A 23,366-nucleotide genomic window follows, 5' to 3' on the forward strand; every position below is an offset into this window, starting at 1 on the left:
TACGCCGCAGCGCAGGAGTCCTGATGGCATTGGTTGCTCAATGAAAGACCCTATCACGACGAGGTGTTGTTATTCTGTGTTTGCTAGTGTAGACCAGGCTTATAGCGTCTCATGTCGATCAGGTGGAGGAGGTAGGCTAGTACGCAGCGGCATTAGGAGAAGGGCGTACGCGATCATATCTTGGCAGGGGATCACAGTTATAGCCAAACACCGCAGAGATCGCTGATGCGGTAGTTATGTAATTCAAAGAAAGACAGACCGTTTAAATATAAACGCTTTATTCAAATCAACGATTAACAGCTTCGGTTCTACAGTAGCGAAATATAATTTACACAGAAAAATACAACATTTCTAACTTTTTCTTTTCCCGCACTTCGATTATCAGATTACAAAAATGATTTAAAGAACTCCACCAATCAGGGACAGTTATGAATGGAATGCCACTTTACAACATATCCATTTTGTAGCTGGGCGCGTAACAAAAGAAAACACAGTAGGGCGATGAAGCTTATCGAAAGACCAAAGAAAGGGTAGAGTAATAGATCATATTCATTATGAAGCTTATCGAAAGACCAAAGGAAGGGTAGAGTAATAGATCATATTCATTATGAAGCTTATCGAAAGACCAAAGAAAGGGTAGAGTAATAGATCATATTCATTATGAAGCTTGGCTGAAACAAATGTAACTGGAGTGTGATGGACCATATCAATTTTAAAGCTTAGCGAGACACAAAAGAAACAGTTAAATTTGTATGTGACGATTTTGCAAAATCGTGGATCAGATTTTTCGAGGGCACTACGAGGAATTCTGATGAGAAACAAAAAAATGAGTACCTTATCATTTTGAACATGTAACTTTCATGCCCTGTTCATTGAAGCATAACGCCAGTATGTCAATAGGAGAGCTTTTTATATGTTATTTTACAATATTTTGATAGTTCATCCTCGACATAGCGACGGGCCAGGATTTCACGCAGCGAAATCGCTTCGATTATTTATAAATCACTCACGAGATGTCACTGAGAGATCGTATAAATGTCGACCAAGTCTTCAGCTTCCGCATAACGTTAAACAACCCTGCCACACCCATGTTCTCGTGAGAGCGATTAGTATAGCCATGTGACGGAAGGAACGGAGCTTAATATCATCAAACAATCTCTGATCAAGCATAGAAGGAGGGGGATGGTCGGGGATACAAGCGACCATATGTAGGAAATAGAAGAATTGAGCCTTTGTCCTGAAATACGTTTAAATTAACCGTTAACTGCCCTTGTGATTTTTGAAACACGACCTTCTTCGTAAATTCTGGTGACACTATGCATGAATATTCAGACATTGTCAGAACAACATGCGTTCGCCACGCTTGCAATATAGAATAAAATGAAGAGCAATCAAATCCTTATGAAAACTAATTGAAAGGAAATCCGATTCGAATTATGGTAAAGAATTACGAGGAACAAAAGATTAATGAAAACCGAAATTAAAACAAAACAGAACTACTGAAACACTGAACAAAACTAAAGCAATTCAACGAGTTTCCTAAATTTCAATTCCGGGATGAGGGAGGGAGACACTGCACCATTGGCTCGCATAAAAGAGCCAACCCAAGGATAAGCAACCATGTCATTCGAACGGTACGTCGTATTAGCGCTTGACCGTTCAAAATACCGGAAAAAAACAACAGCTAATAATTAATTTAAAATTACAAAATATATATAGATCCTTTTTCTGTACCGTGACATCAAGTGGATGCTGAGAGCCTCACGAAGTGCTCAATTGAAGTCGTTGAACCATTGGAGACAATGCACTAGTCGGCTGGATGAAAGTTAGACTATCACCAGCATAAACACTCTCAAAAATCTGCAAGCTGACCATTGGAAGGGATGCTCAAAAGCCAGCACACTCTCTGATATGTCGGAGAGAATTGGAGTGTCACTGTCATCGCGCATACATTGTAGTAATCTTCAATTAGAATTATTTCCAATTTATTCCAACCTCAAGAAAACCCATCCGCTGCATCATTGAAACGAGGCGTGGATTACTCGATCATTCAGCCTCTGCGTCGGCCGGAAGTTGTCAACAAGTGCGCCATCTTCGCCGTAAACTGGTTGCTCTCCCTTATGGTGAGTCCGCAAACGACGAAATTCTTCAATCTGCAAAATGAATGTCAGAACAAGTGAGCAAGAACTACGTTAAATCTGAGGTCCTTTATTAAACTGAGAGCCCATATTTGTAATTTGCATGGTCGTTGCCTTTAGAAATTGTAAAATGCATACGATTTCGCGTTGAAGCGAAAGTGAAAGTGAAAGTAGTGCCACACATATCTGCTCTACTCAGGTTTCCACCGAATGCGATTTGACGCGATATCGTATGCATTGGTCAAGGGCACCTGCGATGACGACCACCGCCGTGAGGACGTTTTTGTCACATACGATCATGATCACAGGTCGCAGCGACAAGTCGCTAGTTTGCGGGCCACTTATCGTAACCGCAATAATTCTTGCCACGATGACTTTCATACGTACCTGAGGGTGTGAAATAGTCAGGGGATAGCGGAATATAATCCACGTCACGTTCTCACTACACGGCGGTATGGTCAGAGAACCTCGGTACGTCCAGAAGTCACGTAACATCGGATCTGAAAGTGAAATCAGGGAAATGGTGATTTTAGTAATGGCTTTTAGTCTGCAGGGGCTTTTTTGCATGCAACGAACACTGTGTATTAGTACTGCCATTTTCCGATCTCCGTTGGAGCTTTGAGTGCGGTCCTGCTAAGTCCGCATCTCCCACTGGCACTTTCTAAAGAACCTCCGATTTTGAGCCCCTTAGAATAAGAAACATCCAAAATTTCAGTAATCCTTTTTCGTCAGGAAGAGGTATTAGAAATGCTTCAAAGTGCAGCAAGAAGAGTATGAAGGGTTTCTCGATAGTTTTACAGTTCCAAAGGTGCTAACAGAATTGTAGAAAGTCAACGCAACACGTTTTGCAATCAGGTACAAAATGGGCAAGATGGTCCCAATTGGAACTGATCCATGTACCTCCAACTCCATATCCCCAATACGCATTTGGATATCTCGAAAAAATTTCTATCTCGACTTCTAAACCTTTAGACTTTCTGAAAATAACACTTTGATATTTGGTGATCCTTTTTCGTCAGGAAGAGGTGTTGGAAACGCTGCAAAGTACAGCAAGAAATGTGTGAGAGGATTCTATAAGGCATTACGCTTCATAAGATGCTTGCAGAATTATAACAGGTCTATTCAAAACTTTTTGCAATCTTGTACAAAACCGACAGGACGGTCCCAATTGGAACTGATCCATGTGCCTCCAACTCCACATGCCCAATACACATTTGGGTATCTCAAAAACTTTTGTAGCTGACTTCTAACACCTTAGATTTTCTGAAAATAACACTTCGATTTTTGGTGATCCTTTTACGTCAGGAAGAGGTGTTGGAAACGCTGCTAAGTGCAGCAAGAAATGTGTGAGAGGATTCAACATGGCATTACGCCTCCTAATCTGTTAGCAGAATTAAAGGAAGTCAATGCAACTCTCTTTGCAATCTGATACAAAACAGGGTAAGATGGTTGATCCCACAAATTCTCGGCTTATTTCCAAAAATCGAATACTAAGTAACATCTCCAGCGTAAAATTCAAATATACAGCAGCCACCAAAATAGGTTCAAATGCCATGGGCGTATGAGAAACCCTGCGTCGATCATCATGACGTTTGAAGTTTGTCGCAGTAATCGAATACGCTAGCCTGGCGTTAAATTAGCCACCTGGGCGACGGACATTAAAGTCTTACCTGGGAGTAAGCAGTTGGGATTAAATGCCGTCGAGAGTGTCTTCTGACGGCCCTGTAAAGAGCGGATTGATTTGATTTGAAAAGTGATTCTGGATCAAGGTAAGTATATAAGTAAAAGCAAGTAACAGTAGATCATAGTAGGCTGTTTACTGAGAGAGGGTGAAGGTCACGTTAAGTAAGCAGACCAAAGAACCAGCTAAACCCTGGTTTCCTCAGAATGAAATCTTATCAATAGATATTGAGTATGCGTGGCGCTTTTCATTGCTTTAAAGGAGACCTTCGGTTGGTGAAGGAGACGCCACAACATGTCTGTTCTGCTTAGTGGGAAATTTACTTTCACAGCGCAGAAAGTAACCAAGGACCTCAAACTCGTACTGCATGCCGTCATTCACAGATATTACTGGATAACTGTAAAACCTTCCGCGCCAGCGAGCTCTGTTCACCCGGGTTGTTCAATATTGAAATAAGAGATGCAATTCTATGGGTATATTTAGTGCCACGGGCAGGAATGTTGAACATTTGACTGAGCCACACAAACACATTCGAGCAAATTGTGTTCGGGGGACTGATTTTGGTCTATATTTGGGTTATAAAAAAGATTCGATACAAAAATGATGGTTTGCTGAACAGATGTACAACCTTTTTGCGCTACGATCAGAACGGATTCACGGTGAATACTGACCTTGTGTTGAACGTCTTCAAAATTATCTGTCAGGAGCTTCAGACCAGAATGTTCTCGTCCCACCTGAAGAATGAATAATAGAAACTACAATAACCTTCATGTGACCCGAATTAAACCCACCCATCAATTCTTTTTCGACAGCCTTATAAGCTGTTTCCACTACATCGGTATATGTGATCAGTTTTTGCCGAGTCAACTTGCATCAAAATTATTCCAATGTCGGTGAAAGTCGGCTATAGAGTTGGAACAGACCTTTATCTAAAACTGATGAGCATTTTAAGGACCGGTCTTCGCTTCAAGCAAACATCTACAACAACCATCTACCATTCCCATTTCATCAACAGCAATTGCGACAAAGAACCCCTTCGTATACAAGAAACCACCTCGAAGCCAGATACTTAAATCACACAGAGTTAAGGTTAATAAACCGTTTACAACTCTTTGATGTCGGCTGTGTCAATAGAAAACAAACTGCCGCACCGCGATTGTAATTTTTATTCATGCGCTGGTGTGTTGGGCGATATTCAGAAATCGATTTAGTCCTCCGGATGATGTCAAGATGTGATGCTTGCTTTAAATTTTCTAAGGAGTTATCAGTGAGAAGTGGTTTTGCTAGCAGTTAACCCTCCAACATCATTTAATCTTATGAAATTTGATAGATGCTTCAATCATATTATCATCTCTCAAAATATCCTTGTACCTCGATTAAGACAAATGGAGCAGGCTCAATCGATTCCCGACGGTGACATTTGTGGCATTTCAAGCAAATGGAGGATCTCACTTCTTCCCCTAAACACCTCATCACGTAGAAGGGAACCAAGATCAATCATTTTATCACAACTACATGTATGGCCAAGAATCTAATCGCCGCGATTGCCACAGTAGACCCCTGATTATAACCGAACACTCTCCCGATCAACCTGTCTTTTCATCAATCTTCCTCCCAGAGTTAAGTGGCCAATTAATTACTCACCCTTGTTTCTCAATTTGACATTCTGGCGTTCACGGAATATATTGATCGGGTGAAGACGATCTATCAAAGAGTCAAGTGTTTGATGGTTGCCAAATTAAGTTCGCATAAAACGGTGATTTAGGGAGGCTTTTCAGATTTTCATTTTCAAGAGAGACTGTCATTTAAAAATTACCTCAATTATTTTCAGAAGCTGAATAAACTTTACTTTAATTTAAGGGATACACCGTTCGTAATTACTGGTGGTTCAGGAAAATAAAAACGTATGAATACAAGCCGTAGTGCAGTTATTGTGCATACGAATTCGCTGAAACTTGATGTTTATAATATTTGTATATCTGTCAATGTGGAATTCTATATTCAGTAGGCCAACGTATTTACGCTATTGGAAATCATCGAATTCGATTACAAATTTCAAATATTTAACGAACGGCGTACCCCTTCAAGAGTACATTTACCTGTATGAAGATGGCAATGATCGAGACACCATCAGGCTTCCCCAAAGCTTGCTCTAAAGACTCATACAGTGTGGTGTTGTAGTGTATAAGATGAAGCTGAAAGTAAAGATGCATGGCTGGTACAAATATTTTATCGAACAGTAGTATAGAAAATGGCGTCAAGCATATCTCGTAAGGGGCCATTCAATTGTATTACAACTTCGTGGTGAAATTACACTTACCGCTGTCATCCAACGAGTTGGATAATCCGATGAACAGTGGCGCCTCTCTCAGCGGACATCTCTCTATATTTCAAGAATACCCTCTCTATTATATGTAAGGACACCAGTTTTTGTTGAGTTTTTTGTCTTCGTTCTGTATCACACCTTCCTGATTTCAGATGATAGTTGTACGTGCCATATCATCCGAAATAATCATTTCAATTTCTGCAAATGATGGCTCAGACACCTGCGAGTTGGGAATATCAACAGCTAGTTAAGGTCTATTTACTCACAACACCTGCTGTTTTAACTAGATTCGTCAGAGTGACAATTCTGACATTTCTTGTCAGTTAAGGAAAGAGTCGCGCAAACGGGCGGCTGTTGTCGCTGAGTATTATGTCCCTTACCTCCATGGGAAAAGCCTTACAGTTGACAGTGTGCTCGGACCCTCTCACATCCTCCCGTCCCCAGTGGAACCGAATCTCGGCAAGCTCGTACTCGTGACCCACAGGCAAGGGACCTCCGCTTAGTGCTGTAAAATAAGGTATATGTATAACTTTATAAAGGTGTCATCATGTCAGTATAGTTGCAAAACTATCGATCTTAGAAGCTTAAGTGTAGCCATAACTGAAGATGTGGGACAAGAAGCTGTCAAGTGCCATTTTTTGTCATTGTCATATAACAGTATACCCAAATCCTCCGCATAAACTGATAAAGGTCGCGTCCAGAAGCTGGTTTCACGTCCCTTAGCCACCACATAAACTGTTAGAGTTTAGGGATATCTAAACCCCAACTCCAAAGAAGAAGCAGTATTTCACCGACCTCAAGTAGACACCCTATAGAAAGAATCTATGAGAGAGCTATTCTGAGTCCACCATTACCCTAAGACGAGCTAACATATAGACTGGCTTGATATTGCTAATGGTCGTTTCGGGGCACTAAATTACCACCAGATAGACCTCCGGCGCAACGTGTGCAGATGATGATGGATCACGGCCAACTGGCTGACTTACTTGATTTTGGTGTGACATCGGATCTGAAGCCGGCATCGCCTGAAAGAAGAATAACATGTGTTTGATGATATAGGGAATGGCTGCTAACACAGATATCGGCTAAAATACACTCATAGAAATAAATGTTGTTGAGCTCTTGAACACAAAGATGCACCCTGTAGAGTTTTTTCGTATTCCGGAAAACCGCTAATAGTGTTGTCCGAAAAACTCAACCGTCAGTAGATGTTATCAGGGGAACCGTTCTTGGAAAGAGGGCAGTCCCCAATAATTGAAGTGCGCCACATTGTACTATAGGGAAAGGAAAGACACTAATGCCATATCATTATGTACCTTTCCTTTTTTTTGAAAGAAAAATAGATCGTTGCAGCTCAGCTCAGGTTACCTTTATTGGAGATCGAACTGATATTTACCACTTTGCTCTTTAGCTGAAAGCCCGGGAGTCCAATGAATAAATAATCAGCGTAGACCAGAAGCTGGTGTCGAGCGCAGGTGTGGTATTGCAAATTTGTTTTGTGTTTGAAGTCATCAATGTGTTGGTTACTAGAAAATGCCGCAAGCTATAGTCACAATCAGATCGAATCAATAAGATTGGGCTCCTGTTTCTAGATAGATGGTTACAAATAAAAATGCACGTACTTCGGTGATAGAAGATATGAACTATTCATGAAAATGTGTGTATGTCACTGAAATAGTTAACGAGATAAAATATATCTTCCTTGCTAAGCCAGCTACGATTGGACATCGCTACATTTGGGCGGCTTGGTTCGTTTGGTAAACATACTGGTGTGACAGTTTTAATGTCCCCCTGGGAGAGATGTCCTACCTTACTTATTGGTGACAGTTAAAGGTGTATTTCAATGGAGACTCGAGGCATTCAATACATGCACATAAAGGACACAAATAGTATGATAAAGTTATATTGTCCCCAGGACACTCAATCATGGAACATGTTTTTCTACCACACTGGCTTCGAATCAGATAGTGAACCAAGTTTATCTCTGGATGGCAATTCATCTATTAGGAGCAACCAAGATTCACGACTCCGCTCGGAAAAAGCTAGCTTCGTTTAAGAGGCAACTACCTTAATTGCTCTCCAATATTTTCTGTTCTCTTCCGTTTGATTTCACCCAATTTTGCAGCTGGGTGGTTAGCTAATCAATCGCTGAAGAATTCAGGCGATCTATCAAAGTCTTTCCCGTCGGTTTCGTCTATAGCAGTTACGTTCGGAGAAGAAACAATGACTTAATTAACTAATTAATGACATTCAAAAAAGACTTTATAATCGATGTAGGAAACAAAGCTGTTGGTCGAAAATCTTCCACTGGTTAATAACTTGATGGATCGGCCCAGTCACCGACTGATTACCAACCTGGTTTATATCTTAGATACACGATGAGCGAATTTCCGTTGTTACAGACGTCTGTCTCGCGGCAGAGGATGTAGTTCAGCGTGAGTAAATTGTCATTCAATGATGATTGGTAGACGGCTTCACGTGACGTTATGTTGATCGGTGATTGGCTGTGTCCATTTGCCTCGGGGAAGTCCAGACCCCACTCTGCAGCACCTAGAAAAAGGAATGACATACACATGTGTTTAAAACAACCAGGAACAGACGTGAAAACAACTTGTGTGTTGTGAAAGGAAGCATTCTGGGGGATAACAGCAAACATTTGAGTCCTGCCAAGTACGATGTTTAGGGGTTTTTTTATACACTTCCCCAAGCGCTGCCTACATCCTCCCCATAGCACTGATGGACACAGCATCAAAAGACTCACAAGTTGCTTGACTACAGAAAAAAGGTGTGATTAGACGTGTGAAATATGCTACTGTTTGCGGCCGTACACTGACAATGAACTTCCCTTGAGATAATCCGCACCAAGCTATTAGATCCTCCTAATCCCCCACAGGCGTCTATCTGCCAATTATGCGCCGCGCCATCAAGGAGGGCTTGTGGTATTCGACTCGATGACTCGACGACGCGATGACTCGATGACGCGATCCGGTTGGAATCTTTTTAAAGAATATCACTGCTTGGACTGTAATTTATACATAGAATCATAAGTGGAGGAAAATAAAAAAGAACCGATCATTACCAACCCCTTTCCAGCTGTTTTCACCGTATCTAATCCGACCATTTTTCGTTTCCTACAAGTTCGCATTTTTGATAAAACCATGCGCCATGTTGCTATACAAGCCACTGGTATCTTACCGTCAATACAGCTAATACACCTAAATATAGCTGGTTCAGATCAACCTCCTACCCAGGTTCTTTACGAGCAGAAATTCCAATGTTAAAATGACACGCGATTTCCTGGAGACAAGGTTGGCTCTGGATATCCGTTCAGCACGGCAATATTAAATGTCCTATACACCTTTCCAGAAATGGGGCGCTGAGTGTCCGAAATAGTGATGCCATAAGGGGAAACTAGGCCTGTGGTGGAGGGACAAAGGAGATAGTCATGGTTGACCAACACACTTGAATGCCTTTAATGACGGACAAGGGGGGAAAAGTTAGTTCCAATGCAAGCCACCAATTTCGGAAAGCATGTATAGGGGCTGATGTATTGGGGGGGGGGGGGGGGGGGGGGCAGATGTCAAGGGACAGAAGAGGGACTGAGTGACTGAGTCTAAAAAACTGTACTTATGCGAAATTCCGATTCTTGACAGACTACCACATGACATCTGACATTGGCCACTAGAAGCTTGTTTGTCAATTAAATCTCCGGTCATTTTGCGTGCTATGAAACTTCCACGAGTCCTTTAAATATCAAAATCAATCGCGGGGACCAATCTTCAGTGGCCATGGCTGGGGGGGGGGGGGCACATCCTTCCACATACCGTAGCTGGGTATGTGAAGGCCGAGCTAAAACCTCTGCTGTTGCAGCGGTAGCCCGGAGACCAGGATCATGGGATTCCGTATTTTAGCAAAATCCATAGCAACGATCGCGTCATCGAGCCATCGCGTCGTCGAGTCATCGAGTCGAATACCACAAGCCATCAAGGAGATGTAACAAGCTCGCGCGTCATCGGATTGTCAACAACCGCCGAGGGCTACTGCAAGTATACTGGGTATGAAAAAAACTACAAAAAAACTCCCACAATGTCCCTGCTGACTTGAAAAAGTACGACCGGTCAGCATGTAGGAAACTACTAACCTTGTGATAAATAATCTAAGTTTAATTGTGAGGATTCCTTTTTGAAACACACTGTATCATGGTTCCACCGCAAGCACTTTTGCACCTGCTGCAAGTCGGTTACATAATGAACTATCGCGGAAGAAATTTCATGATTGGTCCACTGACACTAGCTATAGTGGTGACGGGATATTGCTGTCTTCTCGGTAAATATTTTGAGCGACGCAGAATGAAGTCATTTGTGTCTTGTGTTAAGCGATTCTGCACGGCACTTCCCTCCTTAATTGCACATCATATCAACACATGTGCGTGCCATGTACATCTCGCTATGTAGCTTAAGGAATTGATACCGAACGGGAGGTATTGATTGTCTCACAAAAACCGCTCGGGTGGAGCTAAAATGTAGACAAAAACCGAGGCAGGGCCGAGGTTTTGGCCAACATTTCAGCTGAATTCAAAACAAGGCTTCGTTTGCGCATAGTGCATTTACACTGTAAAGTGCGGTTCGTCACGCTTCTAAATCCAGGTATTTTAGAATTTCAATTATTGGTAAAGATGTGACTCCGATGATGATACAATCATTGAAATGGTTAAATCAATAAGATATTTTCGTGTGATTTTGTTAAATGATCCCAAAGGCAGAATCAATCATTATATCATATGTACATGTATATACTAGTAGTTATGTATGTATGTTTGTTTACCTGAGCTTCTTTGAGCTGTATTTCTGTACTTAAAAGCTCATGGCAAAAACAAATAATTTGACGTATGACCGCCTCCGATATACATGTAGTATGAACTGAAATCATGTCAAGTTATTTGTGCTTTAAATGGGACTACCATTCTTGCACACTGGGCTGTCCAAACGTCTGCCCTCAAATCCGGGCGTCAAATAAACTCCCCAAAACTAATTTCATCTGATGTTCATTTTTCACTGATTATGTCATCCATGATTAGATCAGACCCGAGCGGCGTGAGTTTGACAGGTAATTACATTTCTTCGTAGCGTTTGTCACGTTAATCATAGACAACTGCCACTTCCACTTTCGGTAGTTTGTAAGTTATCTGAATATTTTATGATATGTATTAAGCGAACTGATCTCAGCGTCAGATTGTTGGATATGTTGCTGAACCCGCGGTAATCTTAATTAGTACGGGTTCAATTTGTGAGAAGATACAACCAAACAATACAAAGTCGTATGTACAGTACATGCAGGTATAATACATTTCAGTTGACTTTACATATAAGCAACGTCATAGGACCGAGCTGATTTATTTGTTAAGAGTCCCCTGTTGTCAGAAATTGTTACTAAGTGCTGACTTTTTGTAAATGACTTATTGGTTTCATATTCTTTCCTCGACATATATATTTGGTAGTACCAAAGAGAGTAGAAGGGAAGTCACTGCTTTATACATCAGCCATTCCGGAGAATCAAAATCCTGAATAGCATTCCGCGAAGTTACTACTTATAGCTCACAAGGTCATTTGCATAAGATATTGATGACGTTTTAGTCACGTGACAGTCGGACATCGACACTTATTTCTACGCATTTGAGCTTATTTCAAAGTCAATTATCTTTGACCCTGCATTGTTTTTAGCATGAATGATACCATAGAGTCAGAGAGAGAAATATTCAGAACAATTATGTAGTATTTCCAACACTCGGACATGTGCCAGATTGAATCTAACTGCCCTAGTTAGAAAGCCTGAATCCATTACGAAACCGCATGTTTGTCCGACATTGCCTGTAATTCAGCGATGGGGAAATAGAGGGCAGCAGCTGCAGTGACGTCATCTTCGTGGAATGTTATTTCAGGCATTGTGTGCCAAGTCCAGGTTCCGAGTCATCTCGTATTCCTGAATTTCGTGTCCCTCAATGGTTTCCTCGCAAAAAATGGCTCTTCCACGGCATATACCTAAATATAGTATTTAGCTTCAGAGACAGTTTTGACTACTTTAAACTCGCAAAACCACTTTATCTGCTTGTACCGCAGATCACTCGACTCGTTATTAAGTGTGTTGGAAAAGAAGCCCAAGTGAATGCACCAACACATCAAGATCAGCGAGGTAATTACGTTACAGTGACGGCTCGATGTTGCTGCAAGTTCCCCGGGCTGGAAGTTCAATCATGACAATTTTCGCTTGTTTGCCCTGTGCAGGATTGTTCTATGATGAACTGAGCTCGGTTTCTCATAAGGTATTAGAGAGGAGAAGGAATTTTACTACGAGAACAAGAGCGATTTAAACTCAAAGTGGTGTCGCTGTGGTATATGAGAATGTTCTTGGAGGGTAAATTTTAAAAATGTCAATAATTAAGAAAGCCAATATCTGTCAATGAAATTAAAATCAAATCGGTAATAATGCAATAGCAGGATATCAACAAATTCGTATTCCAAGCCATGGCCTAATTTCACGGCTAGGAAAACGTCTTCATTTTCCCCGCTAGTGGGCTATTCGTATTTAAATGTTCAAATGTTAATTCACAAATTCAAAAGGTGTTGTCAATCCAGATATTCTTTTCAAATAACTTCAAGAAAAACTCCATCCAAAAAGCCATTTGAAAATCAAGTCGTTCTTGTTCTCGAAAACTACCTTGACCTCCATAACATGCCGCCGGCACACGGGCGACTTGCTTGAAGTTGGAGCAAAGATTGGAGCAAATCTCTCGTGAAGATGCAAACAGATGAAATCCTTGATTTAACTCATTTCGCAGGGCTCAATGCTATTTTCAATGGATGTGTCCGATATTCTGGCCAGTGGCAGATCAATTCGATTATGAATAGATTTATCTATATATCGGTGATTGATTTTTTGTTTTATCATACAGAGAGTACATCATTAGATAAAAACACGGACGAATGCACTGATTTGTGGATACAATTACAGCGTATGATCATGAAGGATCAATTTCAGCATGATCTGTCATTATTTCTTGCTATTTTAATGTCATTGCCATTTCAACGTCAAAACCAGTTAAGATGGGCTTAAATAATAATAAACCCAAGCTCTCAACCTCAGAACCAGTTAAGAAGGGGTTGAAATTTAAGCCGAAAGCTATCGTAGAAGGGGCTCAAGTTTAAATCACAAGATTTCATTGTGTTAACCAGTTCAGGTGGAAATTGACATTTTAACCCCAAGTTCATTGTGAAAAACCAAGTGATCGGCGGCCGCTAAACCACCGATACATGTAGGCCTATCCTAGCGTGCCGCCAAGTTTGCTCCCCCTATACATGTACTTAGCTGTCGATATGCACTGCTAAGTTACAATACAATTTACAATACAATTTAATATTTATAACGCGCCTTTCCAGGTCGCCCTGCTCAAAGCGCGGGAAAAAAAACCTCCTACTAAATACCGCAGTGTTTTTTGAAAAGTCAGGATTTTAAAGCGGTCTTGAATGAATTGATGGTTGGGATTGATCTTATTTCAGATGGTAAATTATTCCAAAGTTTTGGGGCAGCCACGGAGAAGCTTCGGTCCCCATAACGTGATTTTGAGCGTGGGACAATGAGAAGCTCTGAGGAGGACGACCTGGTCTGACGAGCTCTGGTCTGATTATGCAGCAGACAAGACAGATATGCGGGCGCAACACCACATCTGGCCTTGAAGCAGGTCAAGAGAATTTTAAATTGAATCCTGCACTTGACTGGGAGCCAATGTAATTCCCGAAAAGTTGGCGTGATGTGGTCGCGCTTTTTGATGCCACATATCAGTCTTGCTGCTGAGTTTTGCACTTTCTGCATTGGTGCTGTAACATCATCTGGGAGTCCATAGAGAAGACCATTGTTTACATCAAGCTTTGAAGATAGCGGTATCTCAAGTCTTAGCGAAAACCCAAGGTTACCGCCAAGTTTAGTAGCGGTCACTAAAATTGGCGGTCTCTAAACTAATTCGGCTTTGAACAACTTGGCCCTGGTAGAAACTATTAAGTGGCTAACTATCTGGCTCCCACGGCTGATACCTTGCCTTACCCGTTATTTTCAAATCGAACGTCCGTACTGCGTTAGTCCGCTTCATCATGTAAATCCTGGATGTTGTTGACAGGAATGACCCTGTTACAGTTGAACGAAAGCACACAGTTTTTGTCATGTAAAAAGTACACTAGCACATACGAACAAACGAAGTCAACTGCAACTATATACCTGCATAAACTGTACATGTACATGTACATGTAGCGTAATGATAAGGACTGGCATGACTAAAATATAACTTTGACGCTAATATGATGGTAATAACTTCCGCATTGGTGGGACTTTTTCTATCCCAGAGCAGTCATGACTTAATAGACGATTCATGTAATCTATTAAGCACAATACATCATTACTACCAAGTGTATCTATATTATGCAATACATTGTCATCTCTCATGCTATATTTTCGCATCTTTATATATTTTATTCAATGACATGATTAATCATATGTCACAAATTAATGAAGACTAAGAATTTGGAAATCCAAAAAAAACTTCGATATCTGTTCTTTTGTATAATGTCTGTTTTTAATCCTCATTTCTATGCCAGGAATAGATAAATAACAAACAAAAATCATGTCAGTTACAAACAGTTGCAAAACGTGTCAAAGTGTGTGCCTCTCAGAAACAGACAGTATCAACCAACCTTACCATCTGCGCCGTAACACCAGTTTGCCTTCCACTGGTCATCCCAATGCTCGTCAAACTCCAAGGACATGGCCTTCTGGTACTCAAGAGTTCGATACCTGCTCCGAGCTAACTTGCCATACTCCATTGCCATGGCCTATATGCCCGTAGCCTGGAAATCTCCGCTTTTCCGATGATCCCGCGAACGAACAACAGTGGTATCCAATGGTTAACTTGGATGATTATTGTACTCCGCCTAAAACTACAGCCGTCCAAAAGGCTAATGCAATTTTATCGTGGAAGGCCACCCTTGGATGATCCCAAGTCCAACTCCGTAACTGGAACTCACAACTAGCAACGTCAGTATCCAGTGCGTTGATGCAACTGACTGTTCATTGAATGACGACACTCTTTCGAGCAATTTATTGACTGTTCACTTCGATGAAACCTGCACTCCGTATCGAGAAACGTCGGCAACGAATACGTTAGATATGAAAGCAACAGACTGTTGACTTGGTTGACACCCTTTCGAGCAACAGTCCGTTGAAAGTGACGATTCACTAGCATAAAACCTGCAATCCGTCTCGAACAACGTCCATCCAAGTCGCTTGCAATCAATACAATATTTGGCTCTTCGGACATACTTGCAGTCACAATGAAAATTTGAATTCAGTTGTCAGTAAAAGCGTTTTCTGGGCCAGGTTTTTCAAAAAACTAACGTCACTAACTTAACATTGACATTGACTTGATGATATCTCCGTTAAACCCATTAGACGTAACGACAAATTTAAGGTTAACGACACTAATGACCAAACGGGGCCCTTGATAGATATCAAGCGTTGACACAGATTACTACGTCACTCAGCCATGATTGTGTCTGTGTCTCCAGCTATTGAGTAACGGTCTCGTCATATGAGATTCTATGCACGGACTCCGAGCTTACGGATACTTCAAGGGATACTCCCTGCCGCGGCTCAATCGGCAGCGGGAGGAATTTTCCCCGGGGCACGTACATCGGTTCTGCCGATATCTGCCCTTCAAATGTCGGAGCTGGTACACCGAGCACGTCCGCACTCGGCGGCGAGTTACCAGTGGCAATACTCAAAGAATGATCTGGAGGATGACCACAGTGACATCTAGGCGACTGACATGCAAGGAAGTATCTCGTGTGGTGCTTTGAGGTTTGAAGTGTGACTTTGCAGTGCGGCAGACAACAGAAAACCTACAAAACTACTCACACTTGTATATGAATCCTGGCTTCTCTTCAATGATATCCCGCACTCGGATTGATCGGACGGCTGGCATGTTGGACTGGCTCTTGGAGCGAACGAACATCTTTGGCTTTGGCCTGCCATTGCTTGAAGCTGAAAATGCCACACGGTTACTACGGGTTTTAAGCATTAAACATTTGGCGACATCTGCCATGGTCTGTGCCATCTTATTTTTCGGTTTACTTCTTTAAAACGAAAATATCCACCAGTAGCTTGATTTTAGTTCAAGAACGTCCAACCAATACAATTGTCACAATACTGGAAGGTCAGGTAAGGCAGTATATGACATTTGTGAGTTCAGTCACGTGTATCTGGAATGTCCAGGAAAGACGAAATGATACATGACCACAACTCAGAAATTGACTTGCAAATTGATTTGCGTGCTGATCGAACATCGATTAATTGTACTTCTCCCATTATGATTAGCAACTTGATCAGTGGTCAGCACCCTATGACACCGCCGTTCCTTAAAAATTTGAAATCTTTAATTGAATTTGAAAATTTCCAATTTTGTTAATACGTACTGGATATACATGTACATTTCAACATTACCGTTGTGTAGACTGATATACAAACGCTATATACTAACATAATTACAAGTTTCCGTCAGGTAATTATCATGCATTATAACTGCACTACGGCATTATGTATGACTGTATTTCTATTTTCCTGAGCCAACAGTATAGGAAGAGCGGACGGAGGGCCTACATCTTTAGAGACTATCATGTGGTCCATCGCCGATATCTCCGAAACGGCAGGTAATATTGAAAGATGGCGGCTTAATGGTGTGTGTTCAGCTTACCCACAAGCTGCCAAAGAGTCATCGCATATGTAAAAATGGTAGTGCGAATGACATGAGACCAGTTTATACATGAAATGAGTCAAATGTACGTCGTATACTCACCGGTATCCATTGTTAAGCGAAACTGCGACGTATTCCACCGATGAATTGAAGGCATCAAGACCTCTATTTGGGTTTTAGGTACACATCTACCACAGAAGTATATAACTTTGCAAGTCTATGCTAAACAAACATCTTATGGCCAAGTGATAAACTGATGAAAAAATGCGCATAGTCACTTTATGGCGTATCGTGTATCATATAATGTTGCGAATCATTATCGCTATACACCTGACTCGACCTCGTTGTCACCTGAGGAAGTTATGTCATAGCACTGACTTCTCCATGCCGATCTGCTGGCGTTTTGCGTATTATCCATCCAGCACTGATGTTCGCCGCCGGTAAGCCGGCACGGGACTTTTCTACAATGATATCGCCACTGTCGCGGTCGCACCAGAGTGAGAAATTAATCCATGAAATCGAAACTCAACTTGTAGTGTAGTGTTTTGAAATACACTATATAGATTTCTCCTTTAAGTTGAGATTATACGGTTTCGACGCAATTTAGCCGGTTGACATGGTTGATGGACGCGCCTCAACCGGATGAATACCGTCAACAAAGTATAATGCGGCACGGTTATACCTCTGGTGCAACTATAGCGTATGTCTGCATTGATAGGTAGCTGTTTTCCACTCAGCAGGGGTTGTACCATGTTATATCACCTTACCCTACGTTGTTCAAGGAGGTGTTTCAAGTTACGATCAGTATCGCTGATGATTTAATTGTGGCAGTAACCATCGTATCCAATTTAGCTTTTCCTTAACTGGATAATGTCACCGGCGGATATCGAGGTGATGGTCAGTTTAAAGAATTAGCCCAATCAGCGTTATTACGTGAAGATGATGCAAGCCAATTTATCTACTACATGTAGTAGTATTATATATGGAAGTGACTATTTGGCAAGCCCGGCTTACCAAACAGCGCCTTTTTTCTGCCCTCGATGGAGAGCCGAACTCATGCATATTCAACTATCCAAGAGCTCATTATCATTCGTGGCAACACGGTCAGCAACACCGGAGTTACAGTGAAACGCATTTAGAAATGCACACTAATGCATTTGACTTTTTTTTGTAAATCCATACAGTCATGTACATGTACATGCTTCTTCATGGATTATTGACCAAAACCCGAGTTTAGTAACAGAAATTGAATCGAGAGCGGGAAGTCGGCCATTGTTAAATATGCGCAACTAAATTCGAATATGACGTCACTGCTCTCTGATTGGCCAACATGTTGTAACCTCTCCGGCTCGCCAAAGAGGGTAGTATTTTTGCCCTAGTGCTGTTTGGCATGCGGCTCGCCAAGCAGGGCAAAAAAATATGACTGTTCGGCGAGCCGCTTGTCAAATAGACCCGGCCATTATATATACTTTAGCACGTCACGAACTGGAAATAGGTTCTCCCAATTCTGTGTTTGGACAATCCAGACTAAATACGGCGATTCGCCGCATCTTATTTAGATAAAATGTCTTTGGGTCCATAACTCTATCCACTTCAGTGAATATAGAGAAATGGTTAACCCCCATATAAAAAATTAACGGGTGGTTCAATCACATGAAATACCTCTTCGGGGTGCTTAATGTGTAGTTTGAAAGACACTTGAAGGTTTCTCAAACGCTCAAAGACCTTTATTTTTAAGAGTGTAAGAGGGTGAAGTGAATTTGATCAGCCGCTTCCGTCAAACGAACATCAATCACCATGATATACTACACCAAAAAACATCCAACACCGTGCTTCTCGAATCATGTTCCAGAACCTTGTGTCGAAGGCAAACTCCACCATGCACCTTGCAACTATAATCACTTCGGCATCACCAAATGCTATCGCGCTAGTAAGCCTTTTAAAGGCACACTGTTCATACATCCAACGTCAATATACAGGCCAACACAAGGTGAGCAAGCCTCACAGCAATATCCAATAGCATACTGAAAGTGTACAGCTTGAATCCGTGAATCAATGTGCTATAAAAGTAGAATGAAAACTCATCCACAATGCCATGCAACCTTTCGCTTCACCATCACCGAAAGTATTGCTCTAGATAACGAGCCGTCTCATATCGCATTGTGTGGAAGTAATATTATTGACAACTGGTTGGATGCCCAGAGTGTTGATTAACTCGAGTATTACATGTGCAGCCACACCCTCCGAGATTACCTGGGATCCGGGCTAGTAATACTAGCAATAGCGAGGTTCCGCAAATCTTACAAATTACGAGTTACGAATTGCTATTCATCAGAGAAAGCGACGACGCTTTTTAATTATTTCTTGCTGATCAACGTACGAAGGGTCACGCGAAAAGTTAAATTAATTTTCTTTTTAAGTGTCCCATAGGCCTAGATGATGTTGGGAAGACGAATCCATTGATTAACACTGATGCTACTTTCACTATATTGTGCAATTATCACGCTGGGTAAAGAACGAGTAACACACAATATAAATTTTATAATTATGATTTATTCGACTTTCCACACTGAAAATTTATTTGCAGCGATATATCGGTATGAAGTGATGTAACATACCTGCAAGGAATTGACAAGAGACCAAGATTAAACAAGAACTTAAAGAAACATGCAAGGCCACGTAAACTATATCGTACGGTATACTGCACATACTGACAAGCACGTTTCTTAGTGGCCATCCTGCGAACACTTTTCAGAAATAACATGGCAACCTTTCGACAAAAATTGTTTTTTGTTTTTTGTTGCAAGTTTACCATGTCGAAATCTGTGGAGGCGGATCATTAGACTTCTTCTATCGGTACTTAGAAGGCAGAGACTGATAAATGACTGCGTTGTCACGGAATCCTGGTAAGCTCTCGACGGCTATTAATAATGCCTATGCTCAGCCTCAAAACTAACATCGTGGACTTCTACACAAGTATAGCGAAGTCAGTGCTAGCATTAAACCTTGCGAGTCGAAAAGGAAACGATAAAACCCTAAATATGACAACACTCATTTTATAAGTCGAAGTGTGCAAAATACGTCTTTAAAGAAACACACAATGAAACGTACAGTATATTGGAATGTACAAATACAACCACCATAAATACGAAGATATAAAATGCAACAAAATCCTTTCACACAGCTTCATTTTATGTACATTGTTCCACATTCAGCAAGATGCCATCTACATGTATGGTACAGTTCATTTTTCATGTCAGAGGAGACCCGACTGAACGGTCCATCAGAACCATTCGGACTGAAACGACACCGCCATTTGAATATGCACGAGGCTGGAGGGAACCAGCTTTCAGCTAGGGGAAGCATCTTTTTTAGCTGTGGGTATTTCGTTCAGACCTATTTGAAAAGGTACTCCTGGGATATGTCGTGAAAACGATCTGAAGAGTTTAGTGAGTTTCATTTTTGTGCGGTGATGACCTACATTTGTATGTATCTTACTTTCTGTTTCTGAATAGCCCAGACCAAGTGGAAAACACACCAAAAGCTCAAGCCCTTGCTCAAGCCCCAACTTGGACCTATAGTGCGAGGAGCGCGATGTGGTCTTATATAAAACGCATCAAGAAGCAAAATGAATGAGTCGATCGCTTCGACTGCCAACCAACTCAGGAGTGATAAAGTGCCAAACACGATAAATGTAAGAGGAACGCTAAGTCAATTCGGCTCCATTCCCGTTCTCCTTTGCCAAACGGGAACTGTAGAATGCAAAAGACGTCAATCCGGACACCTTTAAAACCCGTCATTGTCGGCCTCAGCACAAGGCTGTGCCCTGACCAAAAGGGCATTTACTGTATTACACACCGCAGTACATCGCAGCGTTTTCGCCTCACCATTGAGTGCAATGTACTGCACTGCAATGTACTGCACTGTGTAATGCTTTGACTCCGTGGTTAGAGCCTACTCAAACACACACTTTGGCAGTTTTCGAGCACAAAGCATAAAAGAGATGGTTTTTTGGGAGCATTTTAAATTCGGTGACGACTCAACACTAGCTTTTTTGGACGTTGGTTTTTGAATTTTGGCGATATTCAAAGAAATAAGTGCCCTTTTGGCCACGTTAAGCGCTGGTGTTGAGAGGAGTAGCGAATAGAACCAGCTCATGTGTGTATTCACTGATTTTTTACCAACTCTTTTTTCCCTGGCATCCTGTTGGGCATGAAATATACGTGAAAACTTTTAAAATGCATTGGTAAGCAATCATAATAAAGCTTTCACAATTTTGTCGAATTTCCCGTTGACATTCAACCAATCGCCGGCTAAAAGCTCTTGGTGAAAAAAGAGACGTTACAACTAATGCCACCATGGTAAATTGTTTGCAGAAGTCATGACGGACAAAGATACCGGTTTACCTTTGAAAAATACGTGCTTACCTCGACACAAGCAGACAAAAACGAGTACATTTTCAGGGTTTTGTTGCTTGCGGTGTTAAGAAAAACAGATATACCTTTTTTGTCGACCGTGGATAGTTGAAGGGCGAGTGGTAACGCACGGTACTTATACATTTGACGGTTTAATACAATAACAAATAAGCATAATACGTGATCTTTGGCACCACTCAAAAACTTCAGAGGGAAATATACAAAGCGAAACGTGACAATTCTATACGCATATCAGTTTGGCCAAATTCCTGGCCATACAGATTTTAAGATCTATGGCCAAAATTCCCCAAAGATGCTAGTGTAACAAGGGAGTCAAGTCCATCTTTTTCATTTTAAGTGAATGGGCAAAAAGTTTGTTACCAACTGAGTTTTTCACTAAGATGACGCTTGGCAGCCTTTTAGGACAAACCTCTTTAATCTAATGACCATTTGGCCTCTAAATTCAAATATTTTACAACGTCACAATGATTCACTATGCATTCATGTACACTTCAATTGCATGAACAATGTATCAGTAGACGTCAGAAGGTATGATTGACTTTTCAGACTAAACCTTCATTCCTCAAAGTAAAATACTGTTCGCAGCAGTCACTAAAACTACAAAAAAATAACAAAATAAAATTACTACAATCTACGTTAATTTGCCAGAATCTTCACCAAAGATCCCTATAAATGCATAATTCCTTTAAATAAATGTGTCAGCTAATCGGTTCATAATTTGGTGACGAAAGAATAAAAATACACTGTCTCTAAACAATTCTCTCCTAAGATCAGTCATATCGAACATAAGCTTTGGTCGATGCAAGTCCAACGGAAATTACTAAACTAAATTTGTAATTATAAAGCGCTCCGCCAACGAGCGATTCTAATTGTTGCGACCTGCGATGTTGGCATGACAACATGACGATTCGTTAATTCAACCGTCATGCTGTCATGGCTACGTCGCAGTCGCAGCGATGAAAATCGTACGTTTGCGAATCGCTTAAAACGTATGATCAATTTAAATAGATTAGTCGTCATTCTCGGAGGCGAGTTTTCCCGATTGCAGCAGAATCATTTTGAGTTCTTCCTTGTTGATTTTACCATCGTTATTCACGTCCCACTTCTGGAGGATGGTGTCCTTCACGTCATTCAGGTCACCTTCGTCGTAGTCCTTGATAAGATGGAAATAATGCCACTGATTATTAAACATCGTTCAGAATTACCAAAAAAGGTCAGTGCGAAGAGAAAAGTTCAGAAGTTTTAAGAAGTATAGAAGTGTAAAGAGGTGTAGAAGTGTAGAAGTGTGAAAAAGTGAAAAAGTGAAAAAGGGTAGAAGTATAGAAGTGTGAAGAAGTGCGAAAGTGTGAGGAGGTGCAGAAATGTGCAGAAGTGTGGAGAAAAGCGGAAATGCAGAAAGATGTGTGGTTCAGTAGTGTAAAGAGTGCAGAAGTGCCATAGGATATCATGTACATAGACATACACGAGGCAGTAGAAAGACATACATAAGGCAGTAGGAAGGTCCGATTATCTTTCGGAATACAGAAGCAAGATAGAGATCAAGAACGTGTCCGCTATCCTTTCACCCAGGATGTCACCTGTCGTGCTGTTCGACTGTGTACCAACACCTGAAACTTTTTTGAGTGTTTCTAATCCCAGGCATGGCCTCCTATGCTTTCTCCGCTTCAGAAATTGGCCTTGGTGTGCTCATACTTCCATTGAAGTATACCTACCTCCTGGACAAGGGCGAGGAGATCTTTAAGGAAGCCCTGGAGTTCTTCATCATCGATGTAGCCATTTCGGTCCTGAAACAAAACAGGATCTGAACAGAGGAACTTGTAAGGCAGGATGGCATGGGCAACTTCAGGCTTGCAGGGTAATATCACGTATGAATATTTCTCTTACGGGTATATTTATTTCTGTATGCAAAGCCAGCAGTTGACGAATTTTAGTATGGCACAGGACTTACAGGACAATCTTGCATACTTTTTTCAGATTTACGATTGATACCTTA

The 23,366-nt window shown here is 41.3% G+C and overlaps 2 protein-coding genes across 9 annotated transcripts in view; both read right to left on the reverse strand.

Moving 5' to 3' along the window:
* Positions 1-279: 279 nt before the first annotated feature.
* Positions 280-15,195, reverse strand: LOC135496256 (carbonic anhydrase-related protein-like). Of its 3 annotated transcripts, none has more exons than XM_064785487.1 (9): positions 14,889-15,195; positions 8,501-8,695; positions 7,132-7,170; positions 6,526-6,650; positions 5,919-6,014; positions 4,491-4,553; positions 3,809-3,860; positions 2,526-2,638; positions 280-2,153 (listed from the first exon to the last, which is right to left on the reverse strand). In XM_064785487.1, exons 1-9 carry the CDS (start codon positions 15,016-15,018, stop codon positions 2,019-2,021), a joined length of 948 nt encoding a protein of 315 aa, XP_064641557.1. In that variant the 5' UTR covers positions 15,019-15,195; the 3' UTR covers positions 280-2,018. The 3 variants fall into 3 exon arrangements, with proteins under 3 accessions (XP_064641557.1, XP_064641558.1, XP_064641559.1); XM_064785488.1 differs by lacking the exon at positions 14,889-15,195 and adding an exon at positions 14,240-14,334; XM_064785489.1 differs by lacking the exon at positions 280-2,153 and having other exon boundaries at positions 2,540-3,461.
* Positions 15,196-19,470: 4,275 nt separating this feature from the next.
* LOC135495406 (calbindin-32-like) overlaps positions 19,471-23,366 on the reverse strand; it is a 49,086-nt gene continuing 45,190 nt past the window's right edge. For all 6 annotated transcript variants that reach the window (XM_064784011.1, XM_064784009.1, XM_064784010.1 and 3 more), the window contains 2 exons: positions 23,086-23,157; positions 19,471-22,526 (listed from right to left, as the gene is read on the reverse strand). In XM_064784011.1, the coding sequence (XP_064640081.1) occupies positions 22,383-22,526; positions 23,086-23,157 (216 nt within the window). In that variant the 3' untranslated portion in view covers positions 19,471-22,382. The remainder of the gene's footprint in view (positions 22,527-23,085; positions 23,158-23,366) is intronic.

The sequence above is a fragment of the Lineus longissimus genome, chromosome 11, assembly GCF_910592395.1.
Source record: "Lineus longissimus chromosome 11, tnLinLong1.2, whole genome shotgun sequence".
In the NCBI taxonomy this organism is placed as follows: Eukaryota; Metazoa; Nemertea; class Pilidiophora; order Heteronemertea; family Lineidae; genus Lineus; species Lineus longissimus.

Coding starts and splice junctions, on each gene's coding strand:
- LOC135496256 (XM_064785487.1), bottom strand. CDS start 15,018: ATGGCAATGGAGTATGGCAAGTTAGCTCGGAGCAGGTATCGAACTCTT. Junction 4,554..5,918: donor TCATTGCCATCTTCATACAG/GTAAATGTACTC, acceptor TTCATTCTTCAG/GTGGGACGAGAACATTCTGG. Junction 2,639..3,808: donor TCCCAACTGCTTACTCCCAG/GTAAGACTTTAA, acceptor TTTCACTTTCAG/ATCCGATGTTACGTGACTTC.